Source organism: Musa acuminata, chromosome BXJ1-6 (assembly GCF_036884655.1).
Source record: "Musa acuminata AAA Group cultivar baxijiao chromosome BXJ1-6, Cavendish_Baxijiao_AAA, whole genome shotgun sequence".
NCBI classification, from domain to species: domain Eukaryota; kingdom Viridiplantae; phylum Streptophyta; class Magnoliopsida; order Zingiberales; family Musaceae; genus Musa; species Musa acuminata.
In genome coordinates this window covers 13,457,671-13,469,982 of record NC_088332.1, presented here as the reverse complement: position 1 = coordinate 13,469,982, position 12,312 = coordinate 13,457,671, and the positions used below count along the sequence as shown (strand labels likewise).

Sequence of the window (12,312 nt, the reverse complement as noted above, 5' to 3'; positions counted from 1 at the left end):
CAGCACCGAGGTCACCACCCACAGTACTCACTGCACCATTTCCTGTCCTTTTAGTTTTCTTGGATTCAATCCGTTCAGAACATACTTGAAATGATCGTTGGTTGGTTTTATCATCGATTACACAATAATAATATCAGATAATATAAATAAAAAATATTTTTTTTTAAGGTTTAATGTAACAAATATTATATCGAGGAAAACTATTGATTTTAGACCTTAGAAGCCTTTTTGGATGTACGTAAGGAATATGAAGTTTCGCCGGCCACTCAAGGTATGAACTTTGGAGGGTGGAATGGGCCCCTCTACAGCCCAACTCAAAACCTGGGCTATTGGTTTATCAAGACTAATTCAGATTAAACCTTGGATTAGATTGGGATAACTGTAGGGATGATAGCGGTTTGGACATTCATAGATTTTACCCGAATCGGAATCGGAATCGGAATGTTATTGTTGCGACGAATTCTATTTGTCTGATGTGTAAGGGTGAAGAGTGAATCTAGATCCACTTTTAGATTCTGGTGAGGTATCAGGGGACAAAAATTATGTTAAGAGACATACTCGATAAAACTCTAACAAGAGATTCCGAAAATTCCATCGGATGTATAAGTAAATGTGTTCATCTCCGAAAACTCATTTGGAAGGTCTTTTTATAATGCAATACATGACAATCAAACTTGTAGAACTGACTTGATGTGTGTATATATATATATATATATTTGTGTGTGGTGGCTGTCTCTTTATCATGTGGCGTCCACGAAGAAAGATCTGCCATATGCAACAACTCATGAATCACGTGATTTATTTAATATTCTGAGCTCGCCGTGTACCGACAAAGATTTAAAATAAGATTCGATGTTTAGGGACGTCAGCGTGATGAACGGGGCTATGTTTGATGAAAGCACTGCCTGCTATGATTTGCCCTCTCTCTCTCTCTCTCTCTCTCTCTCTCTTTGTAACGACAAAGAGGGAGAGAGGGTGTTGAAAGTTGGTTTTTGCTTGTGCGGCATGACAACATGAGTTGGGGAGCCAATCTACTTAAGATCGAATATGCCACAAGTTGGTACCACAGTACATACAAGAGTCGGAACGACCTATAAAATCAAATCAAATCATCTCTCTCACTTAAATTATTATAGTTATAATTAAATAAAATAAAAATATTTATATCTTAATTAATATTTTATAAAATTATTTACTTTAGATGAGACCATATAATTTTATATTTATAAGTTCTTTGATTATCTTATTTCTCAATCAACATGAGACTAAATATTTTTATTAATATCGTGTAATAAAAAAGTTAATGACTCGTTATCTTTCTTCTAGTAGTATTCTGATAATTTCTCACGAAGGTCATGTGGATTCACTTAAAACAGATAATTTTTCATGAGACTTCATGCTCGCACAGATATTAACTTATCGTTAATAAATATAATTAACAAAATTTATATAATTTAAATATTTTTTTACATTTAGTGTGTGGTTGTATTATAGTGATTCATTTTATCAAGTCATCGAAATCATGACGATGCACTTATTAGAATATAATAAAAGGTTGATCGATAAGACATCGGAACAGATGATAAACACTAATAATGCTGTGACTTTCGACATCCATGTGTTTGATTTCGGTAAGAAATGAAGTAAGTTTCTCCATTTCATTTATTATGTTTAATGTGTCGGTGTTATAATACATTAAACGAACCAATTCGGTCAACGTACACGTATGCAAAAATCTCCTCTTAGATTGTGTGAGTGATGAAGAAGCAAATCTGATTGCAACTTATGTTGGATTCCTAAGTCTATATGTCAATTTTTGACATAGAAAGAAGAAATCATGTGGATATATATATACATCATCACATGACTTTTAAATGAAAGGCTCAAACTGCTGATCCATGAGAACTGACACTTGGAATCAGCTCACCCATATCTCTTTCAATGGTGGATAACACAGCTCCATCCGCACCTCTATCAACAAAAAGGGTGGACGAAAAGCCCTAGAAAAAGAAGAAACAATTATCTCTTATAAATAATTATTTTTAGTATTTTAATTAATATATTTTCAAAAATTATATTGAGATCCTTATATTTATAAAAATAAAATATTAAGATCCTTATATAAAAAAATAATTATATAAAATAACGGAGTTAAATGTTTCGTAAATATAGAGATATTAATATGACTTTTAAAAATATAAGAATCGAGATACCTAATTACAAAGGTAATCTCTAATTAGCTTTATTATAATTCTCGAAGACTACTAATAGTAATAATATATGCATGTAAATTATAAATATGATGATTATGCGATATTAGTAAGTGGATAATGCCGCGTGCTCTTATCCTTCTCGGCCACGGCCTCCCTGCGCTATGGCGTGGTCGATCATTCCATCGAGGCACCGTTCAGGAAAGCGTGTCCTCCCATTGGTGAACCAGGCTGGGTCCGTCCGTACTGTTCCATGATGACGTCACTAGGTGGCTACATGGCAGAGATGGGTAGGGGAAGTGGTGGTGTTCGCTGATCTCGATCCAGGCAGGGAAACATTCCACGGGGCGGCTGTCGTTCCCAGCTGGCCATCGCATCCGGACATCCACAAGGCTCGATTGCAACGCTGACAAGTTAATAGTCTATGCAGGTCGCTGACCCGACCGTCCCCGCGTGTGATACCGGCGTTCGTGTTCCGTGCCCTGCTTGGTCCGTAGGGTTGGCCCCGGAAGAAAGCTTCTCCCTCCACCGTAGAAAATTTTGATCGGTATCATCCCCCCTAATTAATGCATATGTAATTGCAAGAGCAGAAAAGTTTGGTTCTTGGAAGGGAGGAAATCTGATTTGACTTGGAGAATCTACTTCGAGTGTTCCTTCTTTGGTTTCTTGAATCAAGATTTGATATTTTTCTGGTGTAAAAGAGGCACGGGAGGCCTTTAGATTGCGTTCCGGGCGCATCTACCGGGAAGTCGGGAGAAAAGATCCGAGCTTTGGTGAGGACTTTGCGATCTTGATTTGGTCGGGAGGCGATGGGTGAGCTGCGAGGGAGGCTGCGCACGTTGTTGCACAACAGATGGCTCGTGTTCGTGGCCGCAATGTGGGTTCAGGCCGTCGCAGGGATCGGGTACCTCTTTGGCAGCCTGTCGCCGGTCATCAAGAGCTCCCTGGGCTACAACCAGCGCGAGATCGCGAGGCTCGGCGTCGCCAAGGATCTGGGCGACAGCATCGGCTTCCTCGCCGGGAGCCTCTGCGAGATCCTCCCGCTCTGGGCGGCGCTGCTGGTCGGGGTGTTGCAGAACTTCGTGGGCTACGGGTGGGTTTGGCTCATCGTGACCGGAAGAGCCCCCGTGTTACCACTGTGGGCGGTGAGTGGATTCTTCCTCCGTACTCTTCTGTTTTCGTGTTGGTATTTTCATCAAACAGTCGCTGCTTGGCATTTCTGCTCCTTGAATGAAACAGAAATCGAGAGGATCACTGGAATTAGCTACGAATTCGAAGTTCATGATTTCGATTTCATGAATCATGACCCGGTGTGTGGGTTATCGTTCGGATAGCACTTCCCCTGAATGAGATTTTACATAGGAGTTCTCCCGCTGATTCTTTATGTTGTTTTGGTGTGAATGATTGAGATAAAGGAGTTCTCCCACCACCTTTCATCGATGTTTTCATCATTTCATTTGGTCAAGTTGTTCACTGATGTTATTTGATTCTTTTAGTTTCCAAGCAACACGCTGCAAATTGAAACTTAATCTCTTGCTTTGCCAAAAACATTGTTGGGAGATCCGTGAGTGTTAGAATAGCTAATCTCCTCTTGTTCGGATGCAAATCAGTAATCGATAACTTTGCTCAGAATAGTTCCTTTTACTATTTTGTACTTCCTCTCTGAGTTGCAGAGAAGCAATCTGCTCTTCATGGTTTCTTTGAGAGGATTAAAGAACTGTGAGCACTCCACATAAATTAGAATGAGCACTGCTTCTCATGCACACATGGTCAAATGCACCTAATCACTTGGAAAGCTATTAGCGGACATCATGATTCTCTTCATCGAGGGGATGTAGAAAGGTGAGTCTTCTTTAGAGTGGGTGTTGGTCCATTTAGCTTTAAGAATCTGAAACAAACACCTGTGTTTGGGATTTACAAGCTATTTTATTGTGGGAAATAAGGGAACATTAAATTTATTTCCTTTGTAGTTTTATCGCATATTCACTTCGGTATTGTCTTTCTGCCACAGTCATGATTTGTTTGAGTGCAGCATTCGGTTTGTTTATTGCAAATTAGTATAATGCTCATTGCAATCCTGTTCAAAACATGATTTATACGTGATCATAGTTGGTTCTCCATCCATCTGTTGCCTTCTTAATGACGTTTTCGCTGTGCTCTGCATCGTCTGATTTCGAAGTAGAGCCTCCTTGCATTTGATATCTAGACAATTCCCATGCATGACTGAAATGACTGTTCTTCATCATCTCTCGAGTGAAATGTCAGCAGCATTCATCTGTTCAAAGTTCAGTGCCAACATGTAACTTAGCATCAACATTGATCACTTATCTTCTGTTGTTGTTCGATCTCTTTGAACATTCCAGCATGGTAATCATGAGTTATACTGTTGCTTAGAGCTTCGAAGTGGGTTAATTCTACGAGTAACCTTCTTTATCCTTCTCTGCTTCGTGCATAGATGTGCATTCTCATATTTGTGGGGACAAATGGAGAGACGTACTTCAACACAGCTGCGCTGGTTTCGTGCGTACAAAACTTTCCTAAGAGCAGGGGCCCTATAGTGGGCATATTGAAAGGCTTTGCTGGTCTCAGTGGTGCAATCTTGACGCAGATCTTTGCGATGATACATACACCCGATCATGCCGCTTTGATCTTCATGGTTGCGGTTGGACCATCGATGGTGGTCATCTCCTTGATGTTTATTGTCAGGCCCGTCGGTGGCCACAGGCAAGTGAGACCTTCGGATCAATCTAGTTTCATGTTCGTCTACAGCATTTGCTTGCTCCTTGCTGCTTACTTGATGGGTGTCATGCTGCTGGAAGACCTGGTTGACCTCAGCCGCGCCGTGATCATCGTGTTCACGGTGGTGCTGCTCTTTCTCTTGATAGTTCCTGTTGTCATTCCTTTGCTGCTGACCTTCCATTTCGATGTCGTCTCTCCTGTTCAAGAGTTTCTGTTGCCTGAACCTTCAAATGGAGAGTCAAGCAAATCTGCAGAACAAAATGAGGTCATTTTCAGTGAGGTTGAAGATGAAAAGCCCAAGGATGTCGACCTGCTTCCTGCATCAGAAAGGCAGAAGCGGATCGCTCACTTGCAAGCAAAGCTGTTCCAAGCTGCTGCTGATGGAGCAGTCAGGGTGAAGAAGAAGAGAGGCCCTCACAGAGGAGAAGACTTCACCTTGATGCAGGCACTGATAAAGGCAGACTTTTGGCTCATGTTTGTCTCTCTTCTCCTGGGATCAGGCTCTGGGTTGACGGTCATTGACAATCTTGGTCAGATGAGCGAGTCTTTGGGTTATGACGAGGCTCATATTTTTGTCTCCATGATCAGCATTTGGAACTTTCTTGGTCGAGTAGGTGGAGGCTATTTATCTGAGGTTATTGTGAGGTATGATTGTTTTGTTCAACCTAATTTTCATTTGAAATGGTAGTTGAAATGACTTCTTATCTACACAGAAATTAGAGGCACCAGTAAGTCTCTGCACAAAGATTCTGAAGAATCTTACTGTCACTTTATGAAGAAATCAGATATCTACCAATTTGGTTTAGTCCTAGGGAAGGTTTATTTGTTGATCTTGTAGCCAATGAGGAAGCATCTGTCTTGTGTCATGTTAGATTGGTGATTGCATTAGGAAAAGTTAAGTCAGATACAGGAATAAGTCACTGCAAATTAACTCCATCTCTGGTATATATTGAAGGATGTCATAAGAATGTCACAAGTAATCCATCTACGTTTTCTTTTCTGTATCAAAGTTAACAAAACTAGCTGGCCAAATTTATCTTTTCGGTATTGATTATTCATGTTTTGACATCGTATCGAACTCTGGGTTTCTTTTCGGTATTGATTATTCATCTCTTAGTAGTGACAGTGTGTAGTTTCTTATCAGGGACCATGCATATCCAAGGCATGTGGCTTTGGCTTGTTTCCAGATTGTAATGGCAATAGGACACTTATTCTTTGCCATGGCTTGGCCTGGAACAATGTACATCGGAACCTTGCTGATTGGACTTGGATATGGAGCTCACTGGGCTATAGTCCCCGCTGCTGCATCGGAGCTGTTTGGCTTGAAGAACTTTGGAGCTCTGTACAATTTTCTTACGGTGGCTAATCCTGCTGGTTCATTAATCTTCTCCGGCCTCATTGCCAGTGTAATTTACGACCACGAAGCAGAGAAACAAGCTCACGGAATCCGCAGCTCGTTGCTGCGAGTTCGTAGACTGTTGGAAGGTGCTCTACTTGATGTGGAGGAACCATTGAAATGCAAAGGGTCCATCTGTTTCTTCTTCAGTTCACTGATCATGTCAGGACTCTGTGTCATCGCAGTTATCTTGAGCCTCATTCTTGTTTACAGGACTAGAATCGTCTACCTCAACCTTTACGGGCGCGCTCGCACATAGTCATCTGCATCAAAATTTGCCATCTATCTCAAGCTCTTTTAATGTTGGGTATTTGGTTAGCCATTGAGACAGAGATGCTTTCCTCCTTGTGATAAGTGCAATAAGAGTTGGCTGCAGGTTCTCCCGGAAGAGAGATCGATGCAGGCCAGAACTGTGCTTCTTCTTCCTTGTTCTTCTGGAAAGTATCAGCTTGAGTATTGTGCTATGTAATATATTTATTATGATGCATCAATTGACATTTTGGTATAGAACTTTGATTCTAAGCATCTATGACTTGTTATCAGATATATCTTAATCTGAGATGATATCTTTTTTCTGATTGATTGAATTTGATTTCTGCAATACAGGTTTGTGGTCTTGAAGGACTCACATATTAGCACAGGCACACTCACTGCCAAACCTTATCTGAAATCATCATAATCTCCATGAACATCTTCCCTGACATTTAGATTTGAGGCCAGTCTCTTGAACACATACAATGAGGTCACTGAAGCTTCACTTTCCATGGATATGGCTGTTTCAACTGATAAATTCATTTCTGAGCAAAGTCCATTTTCTTTGTTCTCTTCAATGAGAGTTCTTCTTGAAATAATGAGCTATAATCTTATCATGTCAAAAGACTGCCTGCTGATGCATAAATCTGCTTACTAGATATAACATTTTTGCTATTATCTACTAGATAATAGCTGCCAACAATTAGCAAGATATCTTCTATCTATGTGAAGTATATGCAATGATACTGTAAAATAAACATATATGTCAAATTCTGGTGCCCTTCATGTCAATTTTTGATCATTTATGACATTTTCCTCTCTCTCTCTCTCTCTCTCTCTCTCATTTCCAAATTCTTTCTCCATTTGATTTCCTCAGTAACAAGCCAATAAGGAAAGCTAAAACATCCCTAGTCAACCTCTACACAAAGAAGGTATGCAGGATAAGGCCCCCTTGTTTCTTGACAGTCCACATCTGACATTATCCGTTTCCCCTATCACTATATCCCCTACCTCCTCAATCTGAGGTCTACTCATGCTAAGCACCACTGGCGCCATTGCTAAAGCTGACCCATTCCTCCGTACCTTTGTCGCCCAGCTCTGCCACTCCGAGGAAGGAGAAGCTATCCGGTAGAAAGAGGCCGAAAGATCCAACTCCGGAGGCAAAGATTGCCTCTCTCTCCTCCCCCTCCATTGTCGAGCTCGTTGCATGGACAACCAGCAGCTGCACTCGTATCCACAGGCGCCCTTCCATCATCTCCTCCAGCAGCTGCAGATGTTCTGGAACTACCAGCGGCAGGAGATCGAGCAAGCCACCGACTTCAAGAACCACCAGCTCCCCCTGGCGCGGATCAAGAAGATCATGAAGGCCGACGAGGACGTGCGGATGATATCGGCGGAGGCCCCCATACTGTTCGCCAAGGCCTGCGAGCTGTTCATCCTCGAGCTCACCATCCGCTCGTGGCTCCACGCGGAGGAGAACAAGCGGCGCACGCTGCAGAAGAACGACATCGCCGCGGCCATCTCGCAGACCGAGATATTCGACTTCCTCGTCGACATTGTGCCGAGGGAGGAGGTGAAGGAAGAGGGACTCGGACTGGCGGGAGGCGGCGGGGTGGGTGGTGCGGCCGCCGGCGTGCCCTACTACTATCCTCCCATGGGACAGCCGGCGCCGCCAAGAGTCATGATGGGGCAGCCTGCGGTGGCCGGAATCGATCCCTCCGTGTACGCGCAGCAGCCGGCGCAGGTTTGGCAGCCAATGTGGCACCAGGTGCTTTCGGAGGATGGCAGCGGTCAGAGTTTGGACGGGCCGGGATATGCTGCTCCTCCACCGCCGCCCGGTTCCCAGTGAGGAAGATGATGCACATAGAGATCAGACATAACTGTGGCTTCTCTTCCATGCTTTCCTTCATTGCTCATGTACGTAGAGATCAACACCGCCTGTGATGATGGGCTCTGACACTGTTCTCATGAATCGATCGGATGCTTGCTTCCATTAACATCACTTGGTTTGAGTTCTCTTTAGATTCCTTCATCACTCTTAAATCTCTTTATATTCCTTCATCTCCACCAAGAAGAAAGCATTTGACACTCGATTGTATTAGTCAGTGAATGCCCATAATAATTTCTACAATTATCAACTACATTAATATATCAAGTTTCAATTACCTTGGGATGAATATATTCTAGTATAAATCATCAAAATATCTACACATTGTGTTGGTCATCAGTCCTGTAAGAACAGACCAGTCAACCATTTCAAAAGGTTGTAGAAGGGAATATACCTCAATAACTTGGAACTTTTATCTAGGAAGAGATTGAATATATATCACAAGTAATCCATCCTAAGAATATGATACAGTGCTAGAGCAGAAACATAAAACATGCAACAGGTTGAATCAATACAATAAAGCTGAAGCCACACACTCAAGAAAGTAAAATGAGGAAGAGCAAAGGAAAACTGATGTTGCTTTCATAGGTTACATGTCTGTAGCCTCAGAAAGATTGGTGACAAAGCCCAGCTTTGGTAAAAAGGTAAAATGAGGTAGAGAAAAGGAAAACTGATGTTGCTTTCAAGGAAAACTGGATGCTGACAATCATGATCAGCTAGTCCAAAGGCCAGCTTCTTTCAGATGAGGAGATATATTGAGGGGCCAAGAACATTTCAACTCAGAACTTCCACCCAAATCCATATCCTACTAAGACCAAACTAGGCCACACAATCTTGATCTCCAATCTCTTCATTCATCCTTCTTATCCAATTCAGCTATTGCTGCAGAGAGCTAGGAAGGTGAACATAAAGGTTCCAGCAATGATGGCATAGTGGTACAAGTTGAAGAGATCATTTCCACAGGCTAAATTGTTGCATCATATTTCAGAATTCTTCTTTCACATCTGTAATCCCAAACTGCTTTTTCCTCTGAAATCCAACAGTTTGCTGAAAAAATATATCTAGCTAGGCTGAATTGTGTTCTGAAGACCAGTCAAAGCCAAACATGATTTCATAGCTGAAGTAGAGCCCGTCATCCTCATCTGCAACATTCAGCCAGTTGTTAATGAAGCAAAATTTTTATCTTAATTCAAGTAAGCTACTCTAACCATAGTAAGATCAACCCCTTGGCTCTTTACCTGACAGTGAAAAGAATAAGCCTGAAACCTGTTTCTGAACTTTGTTCTTTCATGTGTGTGTGTCAGTAATTTCTGATTATTACTTTTTGTCTTTTAAATCCATGATGAAATTATGAGAGTGATCCTAAATCAAACTATTTTGACATAGATTCCTTTTGTGTCACTAACAAATTGTTTTACTTTGGACTGCCTAACTTATAAGGCATTATCGACACTACGACTTATAATTTGAATGCTCATCCTATGTATAATCACATAGATAAATCCTCATAACATGGATATTTTTTAATTATATCGTATTTATCTAATGACATGCATTATATTTAATGATACATATTATATGTACTCTTTATGTGTACATCAAAGCTGTTATGCTTAGGACATGTCATTTCTTTGGCAACAACTGAACATTTAGGCAGAAGACTAAGTCATACTTCCATGATTGTCCACACACAGTGCAGATGTTAAAAACATGCTGTCTAGTCTCTCAATAGTTTCATGTTTTTATTAGGTAAACTTGTTATAGAAAACAATCATAAAGTTACAAAGATCAGATTTAGGTCTCAGAACATTGAAAAGTTGTCATGCATACTACACTATGATTATTTTTATTTTGTACATACATACATATATATATGTATATGTATATTTTATATGTATGCATGTCTAATATTGTCCTACTCATGTGAAATTTTCACCGTAATTATAGTGTAATTTTTCAAATCCCTAAATTTATCTTGAGCTACTCATTAGTGCAGCAGAACATGAAATTGTGGGATCCCTTACTGAGCTAGAGAGGGATCCCCTTCTTACTAAATCCATTACATTCACAGGAAAAAAAAAAAAATCAACCTCTGCTTAGGATCATGTCACAGATCTTTGTTTCATGCTACAAGAACCTTCTTTGTATGACATCTTTACTAATCATTTCCAACAGATATGGTCATGTGTATTGTAATCAGTAAAAGGGAATGGATATAAGTAGTGCAGGCCTGGGAGACACAGGTAGGAAAAAAGGACCAGGATGTGGCAAGAAGGGAACTATGACCTGCAATTTGCAGCCAGTTATTTCACCAGATTACAATTCCAATTAGGACTCCTCAATCTTCAGATGAGAAAAGACAGTCCAACACCAAGTTACATCAAGTTGTCTGTCTAAAGAAGAAAAATGTCTATATGCAATCACCAAGCCCTGAAGCACTTTCACATTCACATGCATTTTTCCTAATGAATTAAAAGAGCTCTTGTGGCTCCTGGGCCCTTATTTCCAGGTAAGTTTGTCAAGTTTAAAACCTTATACTTCTTCCTCACTACCCTTCTAACCTCCCACAATTCCCTCCCTATTTGTCAATATTATTGTGATCTGATTCATCATGTTGCTATCCTGGCCATATAAAAGCAAACAATTATCAGTTAGCCAAAACAATTCAGTCCTTGCATAAGTCTCAACAAGTAGATTTGTCACTGAAAAAAGGAAATATCTTGTACCTTCATCAGTAAAAGACACCATTTGGGCAAACATATTTGAAGAGAGAGCAGTGGATCATAGATTTAGCAATCCTAGCTTCTTTTAATGGTACATTCTAGCAATATATAATATGTCAATCGAACACCTTATACAATTTAATCAACAGCATGAGGTAAAGAAAGCAGCAATATATCTACAAACTTGAGGTTTGGCCTTTGCATCACAAGATAAGACTTGGTCCAACCTTCATTTAATGCATCTTATCTGAACTGAATAGATCAAACTAATACTAATCAAGGATCTGAATTCTAATCCGTGATCTGTCCAAAACAATAATTTTGGATGAGAAGGCTGTCTAGTCGGGAAAAGATTAAATCCACAAACCAAAGATAGGCATATCAGTCCAAAATCAAAAAAATGTATTACATTATTTGAAAAGAAATAAGAGTGAGAAGAACTGAGTTTTCACTTCTGGAATTAACTAGCTGAAATGTAGCAGCAGAATTCTGCTATGCAACTTTAACACCTTTTTTACCAATCGTTCTATTTGAACAAATAAAAAAAGGAATCCCTAGATATGCTTTCTAAAAAGACACCTATCCACAGACTTGAATGAACTAAATTACCCCATATGAACCAAAATGGCTTAACTTAAACCTAGTATGAAATGAGCTATAACTCATTTGAGGCTGTGATGTAAAGCCCAAAGGAAAATATTACGCACTGTCCTCTCCTTATCCACATATTCATACTTTCTGCAAAAGTGCAAATAAACAAAGATTTTCTGTTTTTAATGTTCCCCTGTTCCTTAGGCCATTATTTACTGCACCTCACCTTTGATTCAGATTAATTCTAAAATCTTTAAGCATGATTCATTCTTAGATTCATTCTAAAATCCTAAAATATATAAGAAATACAATGATACGGGATAAACATAGCATGAAAAGAAATTTTGAGGTAAAAAAAGAAAGGAAAGAAGCACTTCCTCTACAGGTTTCACATTCAATAATCTCAGCGTGCATACGAGCACAGCCTGGCTCCATGATTAGGTTAGTACACATGAATTAGATGAAATACATGCTAAAATATAAACCATTACAGTGACCATTTCTATTGGCAAG

General features: G+C 40.2%; 2 protein-coding genes across 2 annotated transcripts; both read left to right on the top strand.

Moving 5' to 3' along the window:
• Positions 1-2,646: 2,646 nt before the first annotated feature.
• Positions 2,647-6,923, top strand: LOC135676405 (protein NUCLEAR FUSION DEFECTIVE 4-like). The gene is made up of 3 exons (XM_065187533.1): positions 2,647-3,355; positions 4,666-5,594; positions 6,094-6,923. Exons 1-3 carry the CDS (start codon positions 3,020-3,022, stop codon positions 6,602-6,604), a joined length of 1,776 nt encoding a protein of 591 aa, XP_065043605.1. The 5' UTR covers positions 2,647-3,019; the 3' UTR covers positions 6,605-6,923.
• Positions 6,924-7,451: 528 nt separating this feature from the next.
• LOC135676406 (nuclear transcription factor Y subunit C-4-like) lies at positions 7,452-8,599 on the top strand. The gene has a single exon (XM_065187534.1). It carries the CDS (start codon positions 7,805-7,807, stop codon positions 8,444-8,446), a length of 642 nt encoding a protein of 213 aa, XP_065043606.1. The 5' UTR covers positions 7,452-7,804; the 3' UTR covers positions 8,447-8,599.
• The last annotated feature ends 3,713 nt before the right edge of the window (positions 8,600-12,312 follow it).